At 43.6% G+C, this 27,709-nt stretch overlaps 2 protein-coding genes across 11 annotated transcripts in view; both read right to left on the minus strand.

Moving 5' to 3' along the window:
- The window catches only part of ptk7b (protein tyrosine kinase 7b), a 75,934-nt gene extending 58,032 nt beyond the window's left edge, over positions 1-17,902 (minus strand). Inside the window, exons 1-2 of one of the 2 annotated variants that reach the window (XM_026189414.1) lie at positions 17,540-17,902; positions 17,233-17,400 (exon numbers count right to left, since the gene is read on the minus strand). In XM_026189414.1, the coding sequence (XP_026045199.1) occupies positions 17,233-17,353 (121 nt within the window). In that variant the 5' untranslated portion in view covers positions 17,354-17,400; positions 17,540-17,902. Of the gene's footprint in view, positions 1-17,232 lie in introns of both variants that reach the window. The other variant, XM_026189413.1, reaches the window with a different exon arrangement.
- Positions 17,903-19,387: 1,485 nt separating this feature from the next.
- Positions 19,388-27,709, minus strand: part of klc1b (kinesin light chain 1b) — a 43,189-nt gene continuing 34,867 nt past the window's right edge. For 6 of the 9 annotated variants that reach the window (XM_026189244.1, XM_026189240.1, XM_026189245.1 and 3 more), the window contains exons 12-17: positions 27,556-27,664; positions 27,445-27,453; positions 27,033-27,185; positions 21,092-21,216; positions 20,726-20,783; positions 19,388-20,633 (exon numbers count right to left, since the gene is read on the minus strand). In XM_026189244.1, coding sequence (XP_026045029.1) covers positions 20,559-20,633; positions 20,726-20,783; positions 21,092-21,216; positions 27,033-27,185; positions 27,445-27,453; positions 27,556-27,664 — 529 coding nt within the window. In that variant the 3' untranslated portion in view covers positions 19,388-20,558. Of the gene's footprint in view, positions 20,634-20,725; positions 20,784-21,091; positions 21,217-23,501; positions 24,362-27,032; positions 27,186-27,444; positions 27,454-27,555; positions 27,665-27,709 lie in introns of those variants that run through there. The other 3 variants (XM_026189247.1, XM_026189246.1, XM_026189248.1) reach the window with 2 other exon arrangements.

The following is a 27,709-nucleotide window of genomic DNA, read 5'->3' on the forward strand; positions in this document are numbered from 1 at the left end:
CGGCCCTGAGAATGATGTGTTTTATTTTAACGTGATGAAAAGAAAAAGAAAGAAAAAAATCAATTAAACTTCGCAAAGGTATGCAAGGTGACACGGCCTCTGTTTGAGTTTCACACAAACAGAAAGAGAGAGGGTCAAGGTGGGCTGACAGCGTTTGCGTCAGCGCGGCGTTCGTTCTGTAAAGTTTGAATAAACTACAATTTCTGTAGAGACTTTTGCCCCCCGGCACAAAGAGCCCAAAAATTTACATCCTGAGAGTTATCAACACTCTAACTTTTGTCCGAGTACACGCACGATTAAAAGCAGCTGAGACCGTTTTACAGAATAGTGACACTGTGTCAGAATTTAAAATCTTGTTAAACACACAACAGGGATGCAGCTTGTTGCAATGGGGTTTCCTGTGTGAAATAACAAGGTGGGGAAGAGGCGAAAAAAATCTGATAATGATCTTGTAAGGAGCAGATTTGCCTCGTTTTAAAGGTCAGAGGTCATCCTATACTACACAGACTCCGACTCTGGCTTACATGTCAGTTATAGTTTGCCGTGGCTTACAGCTGAGGGTCAGGATAATGGTTTTCTCCCGTGCTGTAACAAAGACAAACTAAACTCTGAGGCACACCCAGCCTCCCTGCGTGACTTTCATTAAAAACAGCTTTCTGCCACTTGTGGATTACAACAAGGAAAATATCAGAGCTTTGCAACTCAATATTCTGAATGTATTCTATTACAAGAATCCGCCTCTTTCCTGAGGCTAAGAAAATGTAAACCTCTTGCAACATCAGTGTTTTGTTGAACGGACAAATTACAAAGAAAACACTTGACATTAAGGGAGGGAGGGAAAAAAACCTACAGGCTGGCTGAAAGGTATGTGCGATGTTTTGTTGATTTTGCATGAAGCCATGATTCCATCTGGATTAGCAGAGCTTTCTTGGATTGAGGCCAAAAACAAACAAACCAAAAAAAGAAGATCAGCACGCTGGAGATCAGTCTCCTCAAATACCTTCAGTCAGCTTGTTTTCACATTCACGCGGCCACCTGCTCGCTGCTCCGTGCGCTAAACGAGTTAAGAGAAAATGGCATTGCGAGCAATTTCCTGTCGTTTCCGGTCTGAAGACTGGAGCACAGTCAAAGGTGGTGTTGTTGTCTTTGATATTAAACTGATAAGATAAGGTCTGATAAGACCGTGTGCTGCGAGGATGGAAATCACATGAAAACTCCAAGCGCGAGCTAAGAGCAGATGTCTGTGAAGGTCGATGTTCACCTTCACTGGCTCCTTTCAATGTGGAGGAGTAGCAGCTCCGCTCTGAGTCCCTCCCAAATGATTGAGCTTGAGGGTGAAAGGCAGGTTAGCCTCCCGCACCCTGGTGACCCTGAACTGGATAAATGGAAGAAAATGGATGGATGGATCCATCCAAACCCAGAGGTCTGATCTTCTGAGACACCAACTCTTTTAAAGACAAAAGCTAAAGCTGCTGAGTTTGGTAGTGTATCCTGTTAGCTTTAGTTCCTCTTAACTATTTTTACACATGAATGGAATAAAGAACCAAATCTAACAGTTGACACCTGTTTTACTTGTTCATCTGACTCCCCATATGTCCACTTATTAAGGTCGGCTAAATCATTCACCACTGTAACTTCACTGCGCATGCCAGGTTTCAATAAAACCATGGAGGTGCACGGCAAGCTCGAACAGAACCCAAGTGCAGCACTGATGACATTTGTGACTGCCGACAGCTCAAACTGCGAGTGAACGGAGCTAAAAGGACACTTAAATCACAAAGTGGAAAAATCAGCAACTGTTTCATGTTCATTCACTGAAGCGTCCTCATATTCCACCATGACATCCTAAAAAAGGCCCCTGTTTATTAAACGAGTAGTGTGCGCTGGCACTAACTCTAACAAGATCTTTAAAAAAAAAATTACCAAAATAAGAAGCATATGGTTTCACATTCAATTACTGCCATTTTCTCTCCAGCTCTCATTTTAAAAGAACCACTTGTTCTCCACTAAACAACATCTTGAGGCATCATCTCACCACAGCCCATAGCGACCTCAGGAACTAGCCACCTTAAAGCAGACCTCATTCGTAAAAACAGACCTTAAAGGGACATCAGACGCACCACAAGATCCTGTGAAACGTAGAGCTTGTGGGCATAGAGCAGAAAAAAATGACTAAAGTCTGACTCACAGCGAGGACAATCAATCCACTGAGCTCCCTGTAAAAACGGCAATAAATCACAACTGCATTTTAGCGTCCAATCCTATTCAAATTGTCGACTTACAAATACTTAAATAAAACTGAAACGTGGGATTAGTAACAGATGACTTCCTATGAATGAAAATCTGTTTTTAAACCCACATGTGCTTTAAAACTACTCAATCCTGCGTCTGAAAAGCCGAAGCAAGACCCTGCATGCAAGTCCTACATGAGCGCAGAGTTATAGCGCGCTAACCTGCAATGTGTGGCGATGTCCTCTTTTTACTTACAACAAGTAAACTCATGCAGCCTCTTGTAATGAACAAATTAGTGCTGTGATTTTATGACGGTGTAACCGCAGAGCAACATGATATCATGGCGACACTAAACATGAAGCTTCTCGTCTTGTACGGTTGAGTTTTCCCCCCTCTTGTAAGTTTCAACAGAGAAAAAGGCAGTGAAAACACCTGGAAGGGGGCGAATTTTACAGCCTGTACTTAACAAATTTAATTGTCAGCACAGAAACACGGGCCCTATCTCTGTCGCATCGCATGACCGCGGAGAAGATCAGGATCACAGGACGAAGCTGGCGAGTGCCAAGATACGATCGCCTCGGCGGAGTGAGTGACTTCCTTTGTTTACTCGGACCCACACACGCAGTTCTTCATGGGACTGATTAGGTTAGTTCCCTTTACAGATCCGTGTTTTTGGGACAGTCCTTGATCCGAGCAAGAACAATCGCTCCCCTATCGTTAGCTCACAGCTGCGCTGACCAGTTGCTCTGCATTTCCTCTGCAGCCCGCCTACCCAAAGAGCGCCCGCTGAAATGTGATGTTTCAGGAAGCCATTTGTAAAACAAAGTGAATCTGGAGCAAGCGGATCCCCCGGTGTGTGACCCCGACCTTTAATCATTCATTACACTTTTTTTAAAACTTCCAGAGTGCCACTCGGGAGCTCCCACTTCCATCTGTGGTGGTTTAAAACCTGCAGCTCTTCCTCACTCTGAAGCTGGTTAATGCTCATTAGAGTCCATCTGCATTGAAACCTGAGCAGGTCTTTAGGGGTGCGACCTCAGCTTCTCCCTGACCCTCCACCTTCTCGTGGCCTGATATCCTCCGGCTGGCCAGATTGCCCACACTCCTGCCACAAATTTAAGTCTTCATTAGGACATTTACAGGAGCGCGGTAAAACACTGTCTGAATTTATGGCCTAACGACTAACGGCTTTCACTATGATTCACAGTGATTTCCATGCGTGGAATGAAAAGGAGGAGGCGGCGGCTTTGCTTTGTGGCTGTCTGGTTTTGAAGTGTCAGTTAAAAGGCTCCGCTTGTTATTTCAGAGGCGGGAAAAAACTATATCCAGATTTACATCAAAATCAGTGCTTTATCCAGCTCTCCACGATGTATTTTTGCACAAAATGAGACATATTTAAGCCTTTTGGTTTATGCAGCTGTTTGTCAATGTGTTCCCACTAGGCGTAAAAATAAAACCCAAGCCTGCTGGGGGTTTCTGCTACCTTCGCTAAACATTTGTGTAGAAGGCTGGACTTAAAATAAGTAACCTGAGTGTGGGTTTGTAGATGTGTGTGTTTACTGAAATAAACAGGGCGCACAGACCAGCGGTTCTGAGAGACTTAGGCCCCGTCGTATGGCTTCAATCCACTCAGCATATTCTCTGAACCTCTCTTAACGTTTCCTTGCTCTTGGGGAACTCGCTCATGTTTAATGCCTTTTGAAAAGGCGTAGAGTTTTAGGAAGAGTTACAATGCCAGAAAAAAGATCAAACAAAGGATGTGAGGTGGAGAAAAAAGCTGCAGGACATCCAGCTCTCCCTCTCTCTCCTAAGAAATGAGAAACATTTGTGTGTCTATGAATAGCAGTGCTTGTTTAATTCATGACTAGCTTCGTTTTTTTCTGCAAGGTGCAGCGTAGTTTGGCCCCGGCAGGCTGAAAATCTGAAGCCTTGATTGTCTAATGAGTGAAGCTGATGTAAAGATAGCTGAGGTTTCATCAGGATACAGTGCGTTTGCCGCGCTTTAACATTTAAAGGAATCGATTTAAAGCGCAACAGTCTGTCAAACCCGACTATTTAAGTGGAAAGGTGTGCCAGCTTCCCCTTGAGGTGTTGTATAAATCACCATGAGGGAGCTGTGATTGCAACATCCCAACAACACTATGTGAAAAGGAGCACACAACCGGAAAATACTACAGCTCTGTTTTTTCCACTTTGAAAGATTTCGGCGGGGGCGTTTCTGATCGTTCTGCGAGACACCTACAGTACGAACATGACATTTATTGAAAGCACGCCACGGGATTTCTCGCCGTTTTTACATCAAGAGCGTGAGACATGGTTGCAGAGCCGGGCTGGTTTTTATCCCTTGACAGCATGCTGCCGTCCGTGAGAATGTTCAAAGAGCCTGAGCGAGGGATAGCAAAGGAGGTTCACCCAGGGCTCGTGTGTCATCTGACCTCATTTCTGAGATGGACCCGGGAGGTTGCAGGGAAGGCAGAGGTGTAGCTTTCACTACAACCTTTTCTTTTGCTTCCTGCAAAATGACAGGACAAGAGGAGGGAGGGAGGGAGGGAGGGGGGATGTGTGCACACAATGGCAGAGTAAGATGTCTGCCTGGAAACCATCCATGGGGAGATGAAAGAGCACCGGTGAAGTCATGGTGCAAAAACGCAACGGGCAGAAATACGCGGCTCCATCTCTGAATAACGAGTGAGAGGAGCATTCGATTACAAAGACAGGGAGAGCAGGAGAAAGCAAAGGGCGCATAATGCTACAACGCATGGATGATATGTTAGCGCATGCACAGCATTCATCATCTGGGCTGGACATTATTAAAAGGTGCAAGGACTGCTGCAAAGGTCTAAAAGATTATTTGAGAACACATCATTTCAGTGCAACAAGAAAAAAAGAGCAAAGTGGGTGTCCAGTTTGAAAACTGCAAGTCTGAACTAAGCTCCTCCGCCGACCTGCTTCAACACAAACAAAGCTCTTGATGTAAACATACAGATAAATATTCGCAGGTGCACAAGCGACATGAATGCGGTGATGTAAAACACACACTTAAACAAAAAGTCTATTGTCTGTGTTTACATAGTTTAAAAATTCCAGTGGCAGTGGAAACCCCACAGCACACGGTCCCCATCTGCACCACAGGAAGTCAACAGCCAAACAGCCGCTGGCCTTCTCCTGTCACCACGGCTCCTGGCCAGACCCGTAGGGAGATTGCAGTCTTCGCCCGCCACCCTGACAACACACGCACGCTCAGGCTAAAACCAAAGCCACACAGTGCTCAGCGAGGAAAGAGAGGACCTTGGTCCTTTGTCTGGGTCCTAACCTGGATGAGGACACAGAGCAAAGGTGAAAGCTGCAGCAGGGGACAGAGAGGACTCTGCGGAGATCCTCATCCGCTCTGACGCAACACCAGGAGGAAGCAACCACAACAAAACATCTATTTCCTCTGCTATCTGGCACAAACCCAGGACCATTGTCAATTGTCAGACACAACATGGGCATTTCTGTCTATCCTCACCTCTACAGATAAGGACAGGAAACACTGTCCTGCGCTCCATAATCGGCCAGGTTGTGTCGGCTGGCTGCACCTGCACAGAGCAGCCTATTGTAGTGGTGTGTATAATGTTTGTCCTCTGTAGGGATTGAGTGGTGTGGGGTTTTTCAGGGCAAATACAGATATTGTTGACTGAGGCTGGTAATAACAATGTCTAGATTTCCATTTTCATTTCACCCACAGACAGCTGACAAACAAGGAACAAAGGAATAGTTGGTGCCAAAATATTTAGTGCATACTTTCTACTAGAACATAACAGCACTGTTTTGCAGGTGTTCATGAAGAACTAGGTGGTTTTGACCTTCTTTAATAACCAAATAAATAAACGGTGGGAGTCACCAGACACCACATGGTACAATGTTATCACAACACTTCACTCATAATACGATATTATTGGGGGTTTTATCCAAGAGGACAAAGTTATCTTCAATTCTTGGTTTATTTGGTGCAAAATAAGATTGTCATGCATACAACACTGTCACTCGCACTGCCGTCCGTCTGCGATTAAATGGGCACATAATGGTACATTGCAGATTGGATGATTTGTTAGTGCATGCACAGCATTCATCGTGTGGGCTTGGTATTATTAAAAGGTGCAAGGACTGCTGCAAAGGTCTGCCATCAGTCTGCGATTAAATGGGGTCAAGTCGGAAATTACATGCTGGTAATTAGATCCATTTCTAATAATAGAGCAATGAACTGTTATAAATCATCAAAAACTGTACATCTGCTGCTGTCTGCATACACAGAAATTCACATTTAACAGAAACAAGCAACTTCCTGCCCTGTAAAATATAACCAGAACACAACCAGCTGGCAGCCAGTTGACTCGAGTCCCTTCGAGTTGTGTTCATTGACAAACGTTGGCAGTCTGTGTGCATTTATAAACTAGGCTTCGATTATTTAAAACAGCATCAAAAATCTCTGAGGGTGACTGTAGTCAGTCCAAGTCAGACTGCAACTGTCTGCGGAGAGGTTGGTTTTTACCAGGCCAGCTGCGCGGTCCAATTTCTACTCCTGTGGCTCAGTCTTAGCTTGCACTGAATTAGCTTCGCTTTGTCAAGCGAAGCTAATTAAGAAAGTGTGTCAAGTAATGCTGCACTGATTTTTTTCCCCGCCTCTACAAATGATAACTTTAATCCTCCTTTTTCACAGAGATGCATTGACTGCCCATCCAGGGTCAATGCTCAGCGCCCTAGCTGGCACTCTGCCTGACTGAGCGGTCAGTCTCACGCACCTTCTCATCTTCTCATATCTCACGATTGTGAGACGCTAGCAATGTCACAGTCCGTGCACGCTAACACCCACATGCCAACATGCTGTTAAAAGACACAAAGTTTGTAATAAGTGCAAGTATTCAAGGAGGGAACTGCCACAAAAACATTCAGGACAACAAATCTAATCATTCACTTAAAACAGCACCAACCAGCTGAATATGCTCAGTTTGAGGAAGATAAAACGTGAAAGTGGCTGTAGCTAAGGAGAGCCAGAGCTCAGAGACAGACAAAGGCCAGCAGGCCCTGCTATCTTCCCTTGATATGAGCACTGATAAGCCCAAAACAATGAGGAAAACTTTCGAATTCATGGCCCTACAGAGAAGCTGTTCTCTGTAGTTGGGGGAAAGAAGCTTAAGAAACCAGATTAAATTACATCAGACCAAAGCAGCAATTTTTAAATCGAACTATTTATACATATATAGCATAACGGTGGGTGCACAGTAACAAACCACTGAGAGAAGACCCTGTAACCTCCTGCAGTTTTGGGGGAAATTGCAAAGTTTAATATTTTCTTTCATCATGAAAATGAAATTAATTGAAGAAATGTTGATTTTACATTGATGTATGTACAGTTATAAGTCCAAAAAAGAAAATCATAGTGACATTTTGTCAAAGCCAGTAATGTTTTGTAGTATTATAGAGAAAAATGAGATTTCAAACCATTTATTTTGGGCTGTGAAATTATAACGGAGCATAAGGGGTACTGTGTTTTTTCAGTACTTACTACCTGTTAAAAAAGGTTTCCGATGCAACTATTAAGACCCCAAGTGTAGATAACCGAGAAGAGATGGACTGAAGTAATTTATGTTGGAAAGCTTTTATGAATTTTTGGTGTATTTGGGAGTAGGGATGAAGAGATTCTGTATACTTCTTATTTTCTCTTAATGCAGCACAATTCCTAAAAGAAAAAAAAGGGATACTCGGATCAAATTTGCCCCTGAGGAATTTTATTCTTGGCAGTGGAAAAAACAGCTTTAGACTGGTGAAAAATAGGCATCCAGGGAAACCCAGAGATGTTTTTAATTCATTGAAAACACAAGAATTTTTCATTAAATATACAGTAAGACAACAAGACAGAATTAAATTTTAATTAAACTTCAAGAGCTGACCCATTCATCACAAAGTCTGCTCAGTAAAAGCTAGAATAGTGAGGAAGGAAGGAGGGAGTGTAGACTAACAGGAAGGATGTTTCTGCAGCAGATGCTCCAGACTGGTGAAAACAAGTCAGAAAACAAGCGAACCGACTGAATTTTCCGCTCCTGACATGACACCTCGCTGCTGGACAGCCTGGAGGTGTTTTGGTCAGGAGGACATGAGCCCGAAACAGAGTGAGGAACCAGACGCCTTTGAATCAATACAGACAATTTGTTTGGACAAAAAAAACAACATCCCCAAAGCAGCTGTCTGAATAAAACACAGCTGCACGCTCATTTCAGCTGAGGAAACATCGAACAAAGGCATAGTTTTACAGGGAGGGGGAAAAAACCATCATGCTGCAAACCTACTCAGTTATTCTGACTGTGCTGTGCCATCCCTCTGTCGGAGTCGATTTTTTAAAAAAAGCACTGAAGTCTGGCTTAACGTAGACTCGGAGGGAGGTTCAGATAGAGGACAGCAGAAAGGAGGACGGGGTTTAAAGGGATTTCAGCATTTGGCATAGTTTGTGCGACTGGAAGGAAGAAAAGTGAAAAGGGGCAGAGGAGGGTGAAACGGTACAGCAGCAGTAGCAGCAGAGCAGGAACAAGATGAAGCTGGGGATGCCGTGGAGGTTGTTTAACATAATTAAAAACCACAAAATAACTACGCTTGTTGTGTAATGAGCTTCTCTCACTAGCGGTGACAATTACTGTCTGCTAACACAGAACAATGCGGGCCATAATGTGCAAATGCTGCCTGAGCGTGCACGGCTGCAGGAGGGGATGTACGGCTGTAATTATGCACGCCTGCGTACCGAGACTCCGGTCAGCAGAGGTTTCACTGGCCGATTATGTCGCCATTAAATAAATCTAGTGAACGACCGCCTTCGCTGTAAGGGTCTGATTACAGGGCAAATCCCACGCAAATGAACAAAAGTTAATCGAGTGTGTGCAATCCTGAAAAAGAGGCCTTAACAGAGTAAAGATTAAATCTAATTCGAAGTATTTTCACGCTGTTAAGAAGCCCATAGTGTCATACCCACTGAGCACGGCAAAGCAGTGCAAAGAGCAGAGGTTTAATCCTGGTTAAAAGCGTCAACTGCAAGAGGGCAAATGAATGAATTACTCACAGGGCCTGTGGGGTGGGGGGGGGCTGTTCTGATGTTTGGCTTTAAAGCCAACAAAGCTTTCTTACACTTCTGGCTAAAAGTCACCTTTCTTTTGAACACTAGCTAGACTTTATGAGAAAATACAAACCAATTCCTTTCATACTAACACGACACAAACCTAAAGAGGTCAATTACTAAGAAAGAGTTTGTTGTAAAGTTAAACCATAAGCAAATATATTAAGCAGAACTTTGGCTGGAGGTAGAAGATGCAAACAAAGGCAACGACCAGTTAGTTTTTCCGCTATCCATTGCAATATTTAAACCAGCTACAGATGGACAGTAATAAACACACAGAAATGAGCAGCTGGATTTTTCTTCGCCCTACGCCACAGACTGAAGTCCGCCTGCCAGAAATGTAAATACGAGTCACGGCAACAAAGACCTCAGTCGGTTTGATTGGTCCACTTGGTAAGCATATTAAATGCGATGCCTCCTTTAATCAAAATAGTCATGTGTAATGGGCTGTAATTGCATCTGGCTTGCACGATGCTAATGCAAGCCATCATCCTGCTAATGTAGCCACATGTGTCTCTCTTGCTCCCGTAGCGCTGTGACTGCTCAGTATCGATTAGCTTCAGTGAGATCAGCTCAGTTTCAGTCGCCACTGTTTTGCAAAGAAACTCGAACCGGTTGCATTAAAAACCTCAGTGTGTAACAGTAAAGCGCTGAATGACAACGAGAGCAAAAGGAGTCGAAACTAAGACAAAAACAAAGTCAGAGACAAAAATAAAAGCAAAGCTGGAGCGAACTGTGACAGATGCATGGTAATATAATCTAAATGTCTTCAGCTCTCAAAGACTCAATTAACAAGGACTGCCCTGGTGCTCAGGAGTACCAGCTGTCCCTGTTTGTCACTTTAGGTCAATAACTCTTACAGTTAATTGTAAACACGTCTGCACACACACACATAAATCTCTAAGTGAGACATCCCCAACTTTGTCCCCATATTTCTTTCAGTGCGGTATTAAAGAAAACGCTTTTGAGAAACACTGCTGTGTTGAGATATTCTTCTACTCTTCACAGCTTCGGAGAACATGAGCGGTACTCTAGTTTGCACCTCAAATGTATGAGCGCGGATTCAAAGGAACCGGGGAGCTCTAAAACATTCACAGCCACCCTGCGCCAAGAGCTGATAAAGCCACCAGCTTCACTCATACATTATGCTGGCTACATCAGTAAATCCCAGCTGCTCAGCTTTAGTCAGGTACCGGGTCCAGGAGGTTAACACTGTACAGGCTGCCATGGAGACAGACGTGGCCCTCCTGGAAGCCACGGCAGGAAGATGAAACGGCAACAGCAGGAACACGGCCAAAAATAGCAGGAGGAGGCTGGACGATACGAGAAATTAGGATAGAAACAAAAATATGCAATCTACTCAAAGAAAAGAAAGTCTTCAGAAACAACAACTGGTCTGCCCGCAGGGTCAGTCGGAGCCAGCTGGAGATCTGAAGATCAAACATCGCTAACGGCCTTTCTCAATAAACACCAGTGGCCTTGTCAATCTGTTTAAATCCGCTGCCGTGCCAAGGAGGAGCTGAGGGGTGACTGAGAGCCCAGTGTCACTCTGCCTGTGGCCTATCGCTATGATGAGTTCATTCAGCCTCAGGACGCAAAGAGTTAATGGCTGCTGGGATTATGCAATGGCGCCCCAGACGCCTTTTCTCCTCTCCTGCCCTCCTTTTTCTTCCCCAACTCCCCTTCAAACGGGGCGCAAGCCAAATTAGGCATTCCTGCACGTTTCAATCAGATGCATTTGAATGCGACGTTAGCTCCGCGCATGCTTTGGCACCAATGCGAGAACAAAACAGGGGTTTTGTTTCACTCCGAAGCCTCCCCTCGCCAGGGCCTCGCACCTGCCCTGCAGGGGGAAAAGTTGTAAGGATTTACAACCGTCTGAGCGGGTTACAGCTGCAGTGTGTCAGGCTAGTAAAAACACATGTATTTCATCATTTAAGGTAAATGTGATACTACAGGTTATCACTAAAAGCAGAAGGGTGATTTCAGCCACGGCAGATTAGACAGGGTGGAGGTGAAGGATGGCAAGAAGGTGTCACGCACGTCATCTGATAAGAGAATAATAATGTCACATTAGTGAGACATCAAGTGAACGAGGGAAGAAAACCTGATCTGATTTATTAGATTAGTTAGTTCACTCTTTCACCTTTTCCTTCACAAGTGAGACCGGACCTGGGAAAAGGATCAGGAGATAAGATAATATACAACACCCCAACGTAAACACCCTCAATGCAATCTCAGGCAGGCCTCATGTGGGCCAAACCTTCAACAAAAAAACAAAAGACCCTGCACATTTTTACTTTTATAAGGTGGATTTTCCAGACTCTGTCACAACAGTGATTACTTTCCCTTTCACTGCAGCGACTGCAAGACAAACAGCACAAAGTTAGCGTTCTTGTTAGAAAGTAACTCTCCAGGAATGTGTGAAGGCATTCGATCGGCTGTGAAAGCTCATTCCAGATGACGCCTAATTATCATAAAAGATGGGAAAAAAAGTGTAGCTGAGTAGGTGCGTCTGTGCTTGTCCTTTTCAAACTCAAACATTTCCCACCTTAAATCTTAAAAACCTCTAATTTAGATCCAATCCTCTAAAATAAGACATTTTAACAAGTGTTGCTTTGGCTAATCAGACTTACCAGTAGAGCCCAAACAGATGTCTGCTGGTTACACAAATAAAAGAAGTCAAAATGAGATTCATTTATTACAGGATCTATAACAAGTCAATGGCGACCAATGAAAATAACTCAATTAAGACTTGCAGTTTATTTTCTGTCTATTGATTGTTGACTAATCACTCATCACTGCTTTCTAGGTGTGTGTGTGTGTGTGTGTGTGTGTGTGTGTGTGTGTGTGTGTGTATAAACTAACAAAAAAGCCCATCTGATTGGAAGATTTCACCACTTGAGCTCTGATAAATTTGCCAACTGGGTAGGCAAGTAATTGAAAACGCTATAATTTCTGTGCATAACACAAAATAAGTAAAGGGGGGGTTAACCGCTAGTCCAGTCCAGACAGGAGACAGAGCCGTAGAGGCACCGAGTCGATAAACAAGAGCGATCCTTCCACATGAGACGGTCGAGCACAAGAAGCAGCACACCAAATGCAACAGGAAACAAGGAAAAGGAGACGGGAGAGCTACAAGGGTTGATTCCAATCACGACCACAGGGCCTTGCAGCAGGAGCCAGCGCAACCACACGCATGCACAGCATCACAGAGACATGCACGCAGCACTCAGTGGGTCATTACAGAAACAACAGGGGCTGCAAAGAGCAGTGGTCAGTATAAAGAAAATAAACCTGCACATATCAGCAGGTAAGCTTCCTTAGGCGCACATACCAAACATTAAATGTCAGCGCCTGGAAAATAGTAGTCAACACTACATCTTATAAGCTATCACATCCATCTTTCTTTCTTTACTCTCCCTCTGGGGCTGGTGAGAGTGTTGTTTTTGGCAACCACTGATCCATAACTTCAAAATGACTCCAAACAACTCATTTAGCTGGCAGGAAAACTAAAACGAAAAAGAGCTTATTCCCCATAAGAAAAATAACATAAAAAAAGAAGGCTTTTATTGACACAAGAGAGACCATGTGCAGAGGCATCACAGTGACATGCGTTTGCCAGCTGACAAATCTTCAACAGTGCTGTGTGCCTCCAGTTCCCAGCATCCTTAAAGCTGGCACACCTAGATCGATTTCGGGGTCGCTGGAAGGACGGAAAACCGAGATGATGAAGACGCATCAATTTAAAAATGACATGGACCCCAGTGGGCTGCCATGAGTGTAGCCTCTGCAAGAGTGCAAGAAGATCCTCCCCCCTGGGAAAAGAGCCTTCCATAATGGGAGTGAATGCAAGCCGGCTTAGGAAAACAGGGGACCGTGGAGTTCAAAAGGCTTCACCTAAACCTGAATAAACACGGCTGATAAACGACCAGAAATAAGAGCCACCGAAGACGCTGAGAAATCCTCCCCCCTTGTTCACACAACCAGTGCTACCAGTTAAAGTCTCCCATATGCACAAACGCGCCGAGACCCCGATCTGTACAGACAAAATCCGCGGAAGACATTTTGATACGAGAGCGTAGATAAACACAGGTGTTACTCATTATATTCATTAAGGCCCGGTAGCTAAATACAGCAGAGCTTTCATTACTTTCATTGCACGCCTTTGTTTACCTACTCTTTAAAGGTCTAAACGGCTGCTGGGACATTCCTCTCCTCTTTGCTTTGTATCGCTGGTCTATGCTCTAACAGGAATGGTTTGTGCTATTTCACTGCTTCCAAGGGGTTTTATCAAGTCTGCTTATGGGTCCATTTGCGTATCAATACTTCAGCTGCTCCCTTTCCCCCCTCCCACTCACAGAAAACTGATCGGGAATCATCGAGGCTTCTCAGTGTCAACACAACTGTTTAATTAACAGTAGAAACTGAAAATAGTAGGAAAAAAAGGTGCGAGTGTGACTCAGATGAGCAAAAGCTTCACTGTTGTGACACGCCACCATTTATAACACTTACAGGCATATGAATGTCACAGACTGGACCTGTTCTTGATTCTTGTTCTTATTGCCTAACCGGTAAACCGGCTGGGGCTGTATTGTGGCCAATATTAACACGAGGTATTGATAACTGATAACCATCAGCTTATATTGAGAGTATATTGCTCAATAAATAACATAAATTGGAGAAGAGAAACCCAGATCGTTTGTCTTTGTCACTGGGGTATTTGGGAGATTCTCAAAAATCAATTACGATAAAAAGGAGATGAACAAATATTTGTATTTTCTGTGTTTATTTTGCTTTTGCTGATATTTATTTCTGACAGAGTAAAAAAAAAAGAACATTTTTTGAGTGTTTAATCTTTTCATCATATCTTACCTAACTGCAAAACTGAAGGCACACAGATAAAGGTCAGCCATGGACACTGGGAAGTTTCAACAGGCTGATCAACAGAGTGTGAACAAGTAAATAAATAACTACACATAATACATTTTAGGGAACTCTGTATATTTTAAGTGCGACTGAAAGAAATATCAGTATGGGTCTTAAAAATCCTAAATCGGGGGATCGGACTAAACAAGGCAACCCAGAGACCAAAAGAAAGTCAGTGCCATTCAACGACAACAGGCCAAATTACCAATGGCAACGCAACTTAATGTTTTCTAAACTTCAAGGAGAGCGACTGAAGCACTTTTGTGTAGGCGTGACTGATACTGTTAATAGAGATGACAGAAAACAGGGTAATGACATTACATTAGAAGGCCACCTAAACGAACTCTGAAACACCCATCAGCTACAAAATGAGGCATGAGGAGTTTTTTATTACTGAAAAGAAAATTTACCATCAGATCATTAAATAAGTGGAATAATATAACACGTGTAGAAAGGCTGCTGTTAGGTGATGCATTGCACAGCACAGATGTTCATCGGTCTTTCTCAATATCATCTTGTGATGAAATTTCAAAATGCATGAAGACAATCATGCTGCGGTCTGTACTGCAATCCAATCAAATATATATGGATTTTTTATTTTTTTTTCCACATTCAATGGCTCAGTTTCAACACAGTTATTAGAAACAGCTGCGCACGCCTCTGACAGTAAACAGACAAATTCCAAATTCAACACAATGCACTTCTGTCTTTGTTTAGTCTACATCCCTCCATCCCCTCTGACTTTAAGCATTCGGAGAATCCGCCTTGTGTGCAGCCAAACAGCCTTCAACCCCAGCAGGGCTAATAAGAGGCAAGCGTATGGATTTTAAAATAGAGCAACAGCAGGTGGGTACGCCAGCGAGGCATCCTCACAGCCACTGGTCGACTTTCCAGGATAGGAGAGCTTTGGGATACTGACATCTTGCATCCTTCTACTTGAAACCTTCTTCCCCTTTTTGAGAGATGAACAGATCCAGTGCCGTGCTCTGTGGTTTGCGCAGTGTAGCAACAGCGTTTTGTTTTATAGCAGATTCTAAAAGCCGGAGAGAACATCCACACAGTAAACAAAGTCTAAACTCAGAAGTGATTCCCAAGAAGAAGCTGGACAGGATGTGCATTAATCATCGCAAAATGATGATTATTAGCGTGATAGAGTGATTTTCTCCAGCTGCCCGAGACAGAGAGAGGGAGAAAGATCAAAGACGAGGGCCTGACAAGAGCCGCTCCTCTGCAGCCAGCCCAGTCATTTTTTCACATAAATCTTTCAGGACGGGGAGAGAAACAAAGAGGCAAAGATGATGAAAAATACACCATAGATGAGCAGATAAGAGAGATGCTGCATTAACGTTATGGACATTGACTGGATGAGTGGCTTTCATGTACTCCAGAGGGCTGCCACGTCACGTCGGCTACAAATAGAAACCAGATCAACAGAGGAGCAGAGAGCCGAGCAAAGAGTTATGACTGCCAAGTCAAAATAAAGACAGATCTCAGTAAATATTTGGCCACAGGAACATGGAGTGTTTGGTGCGGACTGCTTCATGTGGGGAGTAAAGATCTCTGTGGCGCTTTCACCCATTCAGAGGCCCCCTTTTTTTAAAAAAAATACAAAAATAGGGCATTCCTAAGGTTGGGTTAAAAAAGCATGGCTGTCGTGAAGGTACCTGGCTTGGCTCTATTCATTCATTTTATAAACATAAACCCACTGCCTTGCTTGCCTCCGTCTCCCCTGCTGCTGCCTGCACACAGAGGACACATTCATCCCCCAAAGCGGGCACCATGAGGAGACTGGAAGGGACGGAGGGGGGTGGGCACCAGACACACTTCAACTTCAAGGAATTTTTCAGCCACTTTTGACCATCACTGCGGCGCCGACAGAGCGAGCAAAAGCCCAATCTGTGCAGATCAGATAAAACTTGACTCGGTTTTGACACGAGGAACACAAGAGTCTCTGATCCCGATCCCCCGGCAGGATAGCAGCATTCCTCTGCACAAACTCGGGAAGGATCTTCTTGCGGCTTTCTTCTCGCTCTGCGGCTGAGGTTATGAACTCCGGAGAGGCTTCACGCCATGGGAGGCCACGGAGAAGGATCGTGACTATCTTTTTTTACCCCACTTTTTGTAGCTCCTCTCCACCGTCACCCATGATGGAGCGTGCCAAAGCTGAGAGGCAGCTCAAACACCCAAAACAGAGTTATGAATATGATAATCAAGGAATGGCGTATCCAGTGTGTTGTGTGAGGTTTGAAGTATACTCAAGGGAACACATAATGACATGGCAGGGCTGCTTCAGTGATAGATTACAACCAGCTATCATCCCATCATTCCCCTCTGCTGCTGCAGATGAGAAATTTAATCACTGTGTAATTACAGTGATATGCAAACAGAAGAGCTGCAGCATTGTGAGAAAAAGAAAGTGTTTAACAATTTCAAACCTTTCAATTTAAAAGCATTTTTACTCTTCATCCCCCCCGCACTCTAACTTCCCTAAAGTTTTCTCTCAGTCCTGGAACAAACTGCCTTTCTAACTCATAAAATCAAGTCTCCCCCCCCTTAAAAAAAACGGGCTCAGTGGGGGAGGGGTACCCCCCTTTTCCTCACTGACCACCGCTCCCTGCCCAACAAAATTTAACTTCTTTAAATTTCCACTACGTACAACAAACACTTTCCTTGCATGAATGAAAAAGTCATCAAGCATCACCTTTGACTCTCTGTAGCAGCCCTTCTTTGCACGGAGTTCCAACAGTGCACCAACTTCAACCAGCTACATAAGTAGTCACAAAAGCATGGAGGTCCATGTTGGCTCCACCAGCACTTATTTATGTTTTTAAACTCCTTCTTCTGGAGTTACAGTATCTGGATGCTCTGGAGTAAATAAAACCCATATGTGCTCTGCTCGTAGTAGGAGTGTAGAGGAGCTTGTTACCAACCTTGGAGGCAGATAAAGCCCACAGCATACATCATATCCACCGGCATTCTCCTCCTGGTAGTCGCAGCGGGGGTTCTCCAGCCTTCCCCCCGCCGGGTCTCGCTCCCTCCTCGTTGATCCATGACCGTTCCGGTGCTCGGCGGCTTCCTGGGTTGCTGTTCTCCGGCGGCTACGGGAGAGCCGCAGCGCGAAACACAGGAGCAGGGGGGTGAGCGTCAAAGAGATCCGTGCGTCACCGTGTGCTTACAGGTAAACCAACACCGCTGCCTGCGCGGCTCCTCCCGGGAAAAGCGAGACGGCCTGCTCACCTGGTTGTTCCGGAGACTAGCGAGAGCACAACAGAAACATGTGGGGTGGACGCTTCGGGTTTCAGGCTGCTCACACAAAACGAGTGAACGAGTTCAGACTGAGATGCCCCGCCGAAAGTTTGAAGCGAAGTTTAAACTTCCAGGTGGCTCGCAGGGGAGGGCTGCTGTGAATTTAGGCTGCGGTGGTTCATTACAGCCCGGTCTGTGTTGCCCGCCGTGTGCCCGCTCTTAGAGCCGCTGGACCACCTCGCTCTCCAACAAGAGGGAGTTTCTCTCCGCCGTGTTTCCAAGTTGGCTTCCTCCCACTCGCCTGGGTGATTTTTTTACTCCAGAGTTAAGTGGGCGGAAACAACATGCGATAGTTCCTGTCGGAATTTTCAAAATAAATGTAACAACAAGGACCACTTTAAATACCGAGTTTTCCACAATTTCTCATTTGTATATTTTAACCTTTAATTCATGTATTTTAATTTAGTTTATCAGTCTTTTCATGCTGGGTGAGGCCAGTAATAGTCCAATAGATCATTATCATTATTATTATTATTATTATTGTTATTGTTATTATTATTACTACTACTACTAGTAGTAGTAGTAATATTTTTATATTACTACTGCACATAATAAATAAGTTAATTATTTATTAACTTATTTATTAATAAGTTAATAAATAATTTATTATTTATTAACTTTACTCGTGTTTTTAAATAATTACGTGTTCAATATTATCGAGACACTGTTTTCTATGCCATTGATGCTGTTAAGTAACCGGCATGGAAAAACAAATGTATATTATTTTGAAATTAAACTTCCCGTATCACTCTGGTTACTTCACGGGTTATTCCATCTTTTTCCTCGGGTGCAGCTTCCGGTGGCCGTGCCTGATGTGGGATAAGGAATACAACACCGCGACCCTCTGGTTCAACCTGAGCACTGTTACCTTATACAGAAACCTTACATATCACTCAAATAATTCAGATTTTTATTCAAATGTTTTATATTTTCAATATCTTAAAGTTGTTTTTATGCAGAAGATTTACAAATTGAACATAACTGGTCCAAAAGAAACACATGTCAGATTTTTTTCACTCTGTAATTCCTGCACGCTTTTACGTGTTTGCATATTACTAACCTAATTAATGTTGTACTATCTCTCAGTTCGGTGTTATGCATACAAAAAGCATCGATTCACAACAACAGTCGTCTTTATAGCTTAAAGTAAAGACTCTACAATACTGAGGGGACCTCACAGACCTCAGCAGGAATGCATGTCCCTGTTAACACCTTCTGTGAGTTCACATCACTCTGACCACGAGGTGACGGCCCCTTGCTGGCGCCACCGTTGGGGATATGTGTGGGCCCAGAGCCACGTTGCTGGTCCACTTGGCCCACGGATGACTGTGGCTGACAGAAACACTTTAGAGGATTAATAGAGGGTTAGTAAAACCTTTTCAAGGGGGCAGATATAGAAAACAAGTTCATTCACAAAATGAATTCCTGAGGGAGGAAAGAGAGGCAGTAGTCCCACTCTTATTTGAAGTGTCTGAGGGCATGGTGTCAGCTCCCATGCAATAATTAACTCTGCTGCTAGTCACTTACCTCTTAGAAACAGGAAAAAAGGGAATCCGGCAGCTCTCAGCAGAACCCAAAACCACGAGTATGGGTTCATATAAACCCCCTCCACGCTGATTTGTACCAGGTGGGAGGAGGAAAACTCAGAAGTCTCGCATCTTAGTAAGACATCTATGTTCCCCGAGTTCCCACACTCACACTGGAGTCTGACGTTGTAAGATCTCGCTTGGTGGAAGAGCGTAAGTGGATAAGACGAAGATATTCAAGCGAATTCAATTCTGAGTAGAAAATGGTTTTATTTCTTTTATCAAGATCAGACACCAACTGGGGTCGTTTTAAGTATCAGATCAAAACAGACGCGTGTGCAACTGTCCCCTTAAATGAAAAGCGCTTTCTACTTGTTGAAATTTGAGCACTTGATCATATTCTATCCTTTATATTTATTACATAGAATGAAATGAAAACAAAGGCAAAATAAGGGGAATTAGAAAAAAAACCCATTCCAGTTGTTTTTGAGTAGCGACACGAAAAACACAATCAAACAACACACTCAAATCACACATCCCCAATCACAGCATTACAGAAAGATGTGCTCAGAGTTGGCAACTCAAACCTGCAGAGTGGACTAACATACAGCAGTCAAGTCCTGCATGGCACCACTGTTCAGGATGAAGTTCAGTCCTGATTGGTTTACTTTTTCACACACATATATGTACATACACAAGTTGTTGTTGTTTTTTTAAGGAGTGCTTTCCATGGTTTACACGATTACACCTGTGTCTTTCTCTGCAACGCACGAGATCAGCTGTAGTGGTTAAAGCAGCAGCTATAATTTCAGTTACAGTCACGTCAGTAGAATAAACATCTTCACCCTGTTTCCCAAAGTTTGAAGCTACACCCCTAACATCGCAATAAATCTCAACGGGCAAATCATTAAAAGGAAAACGTTACATGTCGTCATTTCAAACCCAAAACCTTTTCATCTTTATCTACCGTCGAAGGCAAAAATAAATCTGCAGTCTACAAAGTATCTTTTATTTACATGTAAGAAAAACGTAATCTTAACTAAAAATCGGTTATTACTGTCAAAAGGTGGCATTTATGGCGAGAGGCGAACTCAAAGTGCAGAGTCAGTGATTATGAATTAAGGGCAGAGATGAGGTACGGCAGGTTTTCTTGGCCACAATTAGGAGGCACCAAGGCTCCAAGGCAACAAGACATTAGGACTACGACGAGGGAAATGCAGAAATGTGGCAACGGGAAAAATATCAGACTGGTTACGTAGGTATTCATCCTGATGAGTGGGAATCTAAGAGGATCTTTGGGTCAGGCGTGTGGACAAAATGCGTGCTGGACTCGACACTGTCCGACGGTTCTGTTGCCGAAGGCCAAAGGGAGGAAGAGGAGGGGGAGTAGTGTCTTTGGATGGGTGAACAGAACCGCCTGCTGCTCAGTTTCCAGAGTAGAGATCCACAGTGCTGGAGCTGAGCCCACGGCTCTCCCTGAAATTACTGCCCCCTCGATTCTGGCAAGGAAACAGCACAGGTTCAAGTGGAGCATTCAAAAATAAATAAATACAACAACAAAATGCAAATCTTTACAAAAACTGATCATCACCTGGAACGTTTCATCGCTAGATTTGTTCAGATAGTTCAAGGAAGAGGCTCGCTTCATACTGATGGACAAAGAAAACAAAGATTAGGCATTTGTTTCTTTGAGAGGAGAGCACACACACAAAACCAGGCCTGACCACGTTTGGGGAGTAAATGTCCAATAAAGTGTGACCTGCTAATTAAATTCAGTGGAGAGAAATTGCACTAAGAACATATGTTGAAAGGTTTAATGTGGCTTATCATGTAAAGGGCTCTGTGGTGTCATTAAGACTAGAAAAGCCCTCTGAGAACTTGTAGAAGCAGTACATTTCTTTGGAATCATTTATAAAGTAAAACATCCATCACAAGAGAGGATTGCTTGAGTTATTACTTGGTGCTGCGAGGTTCAGGGGGTACGTTGCCCTGCAGTTTCTTCACCAGCATCTCGCTGCTGCGACGCAAAACATCCCTGAGCTTCCCCAGAGAGCCACTGCGATAGAGGGTTCCACTGCCATCCTGCAGACACACACAGATGCTCGTTAGCTCATCCACACTCCCCGCTGCAAACATGCCTGTTCGTATCATTAGCCAGTAATCATCAATTATCAAGATGCATGTTTGTGTTTCGCTTGAGTCGTGTAGCACATCACGACGCGTTCTAATCGGCTGCTCCCAGCCAAACGACGTGTTCGTGGTGCCTCACACAATTAAATTAGGTGTCACGGAGCTGGAAACATCTACCCAGAATCAGTCAACTTCCATTTACATGCAAGTCTTTATAGCTTGATCCAAAGGTTGTGCTGAGTGCCATATATATATACAGTCATTATTAACACATGGCACATCTTCATTGAGACAATTAGCTTTTGCTGCTTTTCTTGACACCTCATATTCTCACTGTGCACTTATTACTTCACTCCCACACAGAGATCTGTCGTATCGTTGCTGGTTTGATTCATAAGGAAAACAAACATGAAACTTCATGTTGGAAGGAAATCGGCAACCTTGCAGTCTGATAAATTGAATAATCTGAAGTTCATTTTCAGCAGAAAGAAAGCAGAGATTGATTTTAAGAAGACATGTAACCATGGTTACACGAGTGGAGTAGATATGCAGTTTTAGGTTCCTGGGACTTGGTAACACAGCAAACATCTGATGATCTTCATACACAAACTGTGACACACTTCTACATAAGCCCAATAGAAACCAGCGTAACCAGTTTAATTTGTCGTATTTGCCTTAAACGAATAGCTTTATTTGTAAGATTTACTTAAATATGACAGTTTTATTTTGTCAGTAGCATACTAATAAAAATCCGGATGTTCTATTCAGACAAATTTTAAAATGACCTTAAAGTTAATTGCAATAATCCATCCATTCATTCATTTGTTAGATTCTCCTGTGCGTGTGTGTCTAAGTGTAATAGCAACCAACTTGTAAAGTGTCTGTTTTAATTTCTAATCAGCAAATACAACATGTACTTGTCTTGCTTTCCCCAGTGTGTCCTTTTCTCCTTGAGGCGACTGCTGTTGTGATTTGGTGCAATATAAATAAAACGGAACTTTTTCTATAAAGTGGCTGTCACACTGCACTACTACAGGAGTACCAGCAGAGGGAGCTGTGTGTACAGATGCGATTTCTGTTGCTTGTTTGGCTCAGCAGCTGACATTAAAACCTCAAAGCAGGAGTGTGTGTGTCTGTTTGCATCAGAAGCAGAGAAAAGACAGACTTCACAAATGGAAAAACTTTATTTGAGAATACCAACAAGTGTCGATGCAATAACCTTCACAATGCAGAATGGTAATTATAATGCAATCCTACTTACTAAGTGCGTTATAGACTTTTCCATTTATGTTCTTTAGGAAACTGAAAGTCACACTACATATGTCGAGAACAGACAGTTCAATAAATAAGCATTCCACTAACACAACAATATTGCCATAATTATGTGATGGACAGTCTTTTATTATTTATTTATTTATTTTGTTCATAGTTGCATTAGAAGTATAGGTGTTCGCATGGGAAGGAATGAAGAATCAAGGCGAGTAGCATGATGAAAAGCCATATAGTGAATGCACTTGTCAACTATTAATACAGCCTACTATTACACTTCCAAGATGTGAAATCATTTACATTCAGTTAGTTAAACATCTGAAATAATGTTGATCTTGAGGAAACACTCGCACTGTACTCCTGGTGTCTAAAAACATGATTCACCGACTGTTTACTTGCAAACAACTGTGTGAGAAAAAGTCCATCAAACTGTGTTCAAAATACAGCATCCATAGCGGGCGCTGCGACTGTACCACCAAACATACACATGAATACACACTACAACTACTGTAGGATCCAGGTTTCTGTTGATTTACGATGCTATCCTCTACTGCTACACCAACAGATCAAGGCAATTGTGGGCATTTATGCCCATTTATTAAACTATATAGAGATCACTCAGGTGGCCAGTGTTTGTGCTAGTAGGTCTCTGCTATTGTGTGGGCTTCACAGTGTCAGCCAATGTTGCTAATTCCCTTTGTAAATGCACGTGACTGTAGAGCCTTTGCTAAAGCTTGAAACAGTCACACTGAAGCGAGTAAGCAGAAGCTGAAAATAAATTACCATGGTGACACAACAGCTTGCTGTGATCTGGCTAATCTGCCGTCACGTTTTGGCCTCCATCCTGTTCCGGTCCCGTCACAGCGGGCAACGCAATGTTGACATACTACTGCCTTTATATTGAGCCACATAATAATAAAGTATTTAGAAAATGTAAACAATTTCATACAAAATAAACCAAAACAAATTAATAGCAAATATATCTATAAACACACAAAAAAAACAACCCCAAAACAAAATTGGCAACACTCCCTTTACTCTTCCCGCTGACTGTCAACGTGTCAAACTATACAGTACCATTCATTTTAAAACTTGTTAAGCATTTGATCGCAGGCGTTAGTTCAAACTGTCAAATACACACTGGCAAAAAACCCAAAAAGATACAATTATGGCTAAATACAGGCACCGGGTTGGATGCTAGCTTTGATGTTAGCTGTCATTTGTAGTGCTCAAGGCAAACAAATTTGGAGTGAGAACAATGCAGAGTAACCGTGGAAGTTCATTATCTGTAGCGCTTTATCTGGTTATGTGCTGGAGTGATGTCTGGAGCTATTCTGCCTTGTTTCAATAAATGGCTGCTCCTCTTATGAGCCAATAAATAAATCTGCTGTGCCCCTGTGGTAAAGACACACGGGTCTGAATAGAGGAAAAATGTGCGAGTTACTTCCTCACGTGGAAAGATTACACACAATGACTTTCTTTTCTTTTTTTTTTGTCTTTTTTGTGACAGAAAGAGTTGAAGTTCCGACATGGGGAAGGGGTGACGCAGGTTAGTGAGAGGGAAGGACAGGGAGAGAGAAAGTAAGGAGGAGAAAACAGAGCAGAGGTGAGAAGACCAAACGTCCCAGCAGCTGTCAGTTGAACAGGGGAGAGAGGTGACAACCAGGAGGGGGGCTTTCTGAGTCTCTGCCGCAGGAGAGGGGGGAGCATCAGGAATGGCAGAGGAGCTGTTGGACAGAGAAGGCCAGAGGGAATGACAACACACATCCTTTTGCTATTGTGTTGGGGAAGGAGAGAAGGATGGAGGAATAGTCTTGATGGCTTAGGCCTGATAAAAGAGAGAAACAGACAAAAAGAAAAAGAAAAAAAAGAAGGCACACATCGTAAGATTAAGAGCTCTGGGTTGGGCTTCCTACTCTAGACATCTACGCTTTGATAAATTACCCATGACTTGCACTAGATTCAGTAACTTCCTGCAGATTGGAGGCTGATTATTCTTTTTCTAAACCCTAATTTAGTAAACGGTAAATGATACGGGAGCATCAGTCTCCGATTCTCTCTGAAAGATTACATCTGTCTTAGATGCTACACTAGCAGGTAAGTGAAGCAGTAGGTGCTGGCTGCAGTCACCGTGACTCAGCTGTTTCTCTTTCCTCTTGGGGTACCAGAAAGGCTGAACTTGGCACACAGTGCCCAGCCGGTGACTGTGCACTGCAGACGTGAGACATCTGCAAGCAGCAGCACTGAAATGGGAATACTTCGATAACTATCACACTGATGGTGGGACATGAATAAACCTAAGTAGTATACATTTCACAGAAGCTGCATCTAACACACGATCCTCCACCTACGTCCTCACCTGACTAACAAACTAATCTATTCTACTCATCGAGTACCTAAATACCAACCCACCCAAGCTTATTGTGTGGAGAGGGGGAGAGTACAATCCACTGAATGAGAAGAGCAAATTTGACTGACAGGCTGATTGGTTGTCATGGCAAGAGGAATCGACATGGAGGCACGTTATTGACAAACACAAGGGGGGGAAGGGGGATGAGGAAAAAAAAAAGTCAGAAGGTGAAATCTGGAAAACATGCAGCTAAAAAGGTAGCATATTAAAGCAGACCACTTACAGACACACAGGAAGTGGAATCATGCATTTTTTTTTTTTTTTTAAACAGGAGCCACACATACACGTCAGTAATTAACCTGTACACAAGCACAAACGCGCTGACAAGCTGTCGTCTCATGGTTATTTCCTAGACAAGCGCCACTTTAATAGCAAAACAGGAAGTGCTTTTTGAGACATCTGAAGCATGTAAACAACTTCCACAACGTTAATGACACAGCAGACTGAGTGCAGAAGAAAGAGGAGATGAGACTTTAAGCAAAGGTGAGTGACAGCTCTGAACCACATCACCACGCGGCAAGACACAAGTAGACTCTTTCCTACACTAATCTTTGAAAGACAATAACCATTTTAAGCTGTGTAAAACGAATGGATGGATGGAATTTGTTATAAATAAAAACAAAACTTGCTTAGTCAAAAAGCAGAAGTTAACATGACTAGAAAATAGTCAGAAAAAGCATGAGAATGTCATGAATACATTTTCTGTTTGAACTGAGTCAGTTTAACTCCTGCTGCTATAGCTACACGCTGGCTAATGAAATGCAGGCACACACACAGACACACACAGACACACACACACACACCTCTGGATGCCAGGCCATGTTTCAAAGACAGACAGGTGCACGCTCAGATGCAGACACACATGCCGTTAACATTTGCTGCAGTGCGCTGTGAAGCAGTGTGGAGTAGCCGTGTTACGCTTATGAACATGTGCAGAGCAGCAGACATCAGGTTAAAGAAAAGACACTTCTCAACCAAGTGAAAACACACTGAACACATGACGTGCGTTAGTGTGTGTTGTTAAGGGGAGGGGAGGCCCAGCGGGCTGGCATTGCTGCATGCATGTTTGGACTGGGTTGGCGCAGCGGAGGGCGTGGCTGCACTTAAGTGAGGGGTGAGGCACAGGCTCAGATGAGGCATCCCTGCCAACGCTCTCATGCCTTATGCAAGTCTCATTATTTGGGGGTGAACTGCGCCCCAGCAACAGCGGTGCCAATTTGACTGCATAGAGCGCCATGTTTTATAGCCTATTTTCTCACTGTAAAAGGCCAAAAGTGCAGCTAACAGCCAGAGTGAACATTACAATAAGGCAGCAGGATGAACTCTTACATATCATCCACTCTGATTACTGAGCAGAGGGACAAGCAGAGACACGAGCACCGACGATATCAGGAACCTTGTCAGTTGTGCTTAATGGCAGAAACATGACACATCCTATTAGAGATTTAGACAGGCTATATCTCTGAGCATATGAATGTTTAATGTGTTGCCAGGGTGCCACAGTCTAAACCTGTGCCTCATAGTTACTGCTTCACTTGTGCAAAAGCATCGCCAGAAAAATTGCCTTTATTAAAAAGGTTAACATGGAGTCCAAAACTGAGTTTTGATGCTGTCAAAATAAAGAGGGTGCAGCATGCCAAGACACTCAATCAGCGTTACACTTTGAACTTGCAGCTAAATCTCATGGTGGTATATTCACAGGGAGATGGTGGACTGGTACAGGTATAGCTCACTGGGTGGAGCCCAAATCGAGAACAGGCTTTTGAGTGGATAATCCACTAAATCAAAATAAAGTGTGCTTCAATGTGATGACTCGCATAATTACAAGGTCATCCAGGTGATTTGGTAAAGTCTGGACTCATTGAGGGCTTCCTGACGGGCTCTGAGCCAGCGGAGTCGCTGTCCTCACTGCACTAACCTAACAGAAAGGAATCCTCTCGGCTCTCCTTTTAAACACATAACACGTCTTTGTCCTTTATTCTGAGCATCCTGTACCAGTACACCCTCGCTGTGATATTACCAACACAGCCTCGTTTTTCCAGAGAGGCCAGCGGACACGTTGACTCAACCATAGTGGATTTGTACTCACCCCGTTCCACTCCACGCCCATACTCACTTCCTCGCCGGTCTCAGAGCCGCTCTCATACTTAACGCTGGCGAGACTGTCCCTGCTCTTCCGCCTGTCGCCCTCTGTATCTTTCAGGATCTCCACCACACGTGTCTGGTGGATTGGGTCGATGCCCTGATGGGTGCAACACACAGATGCAAGAAAAAAGAAACAAAAAACAAAACAAAAACAGTCAGAAGTAGCACTGATGTAGCCGTCAGCATGTCAATATTGGCAGGAGTGCAAAGTTAAATGGAGGAATTAAACGTGATTTCATGTTTCCTTTCCCCTATTAATGCTTTCAAAGCACTGGGACACGTTTTAAATGACTGTGAGATGGGAGTGATGTTAGGGGAGAGAAGTGGAGGCTCTAGTTAGAGACAAATCAACTTACTGTGTTGCTCTGGATCCATAGCAATGTAGGGAAAGGGAAAGAAATATCATGAGATTCACTGTGCTAACATGGGGAACATATTACTATTTTCACGTAGAAAACTATGCTGACCTGCTTGCGAGACCTCGCAGCGCACTCTTCCAGGGTCTCAGCAGCTTCTAGCTTGCCCTGGCGGCGGTACAGAGCCCCCAGGTTCCTCAAGGTGGTGTTTACTGTAGGGCTGGATGCACAGACAAGTTTCGTTATTTGAATCTGAACAAAGCAA

Source organism: Astatotilapia calliptera, chromosome 13, assembly GCF_900246225.1.
Source record: "Astatotilapia calliptera chromosome 13, fAstCal1.2, whole genome shotgun sequence".
NCBI classification, from domain to species: Eukaryota; Metazoa; Chordata; class Actinopteri; order Cichliformes; family Cichlidae; genus Astatotilapia; species Astatotilapia calliptera.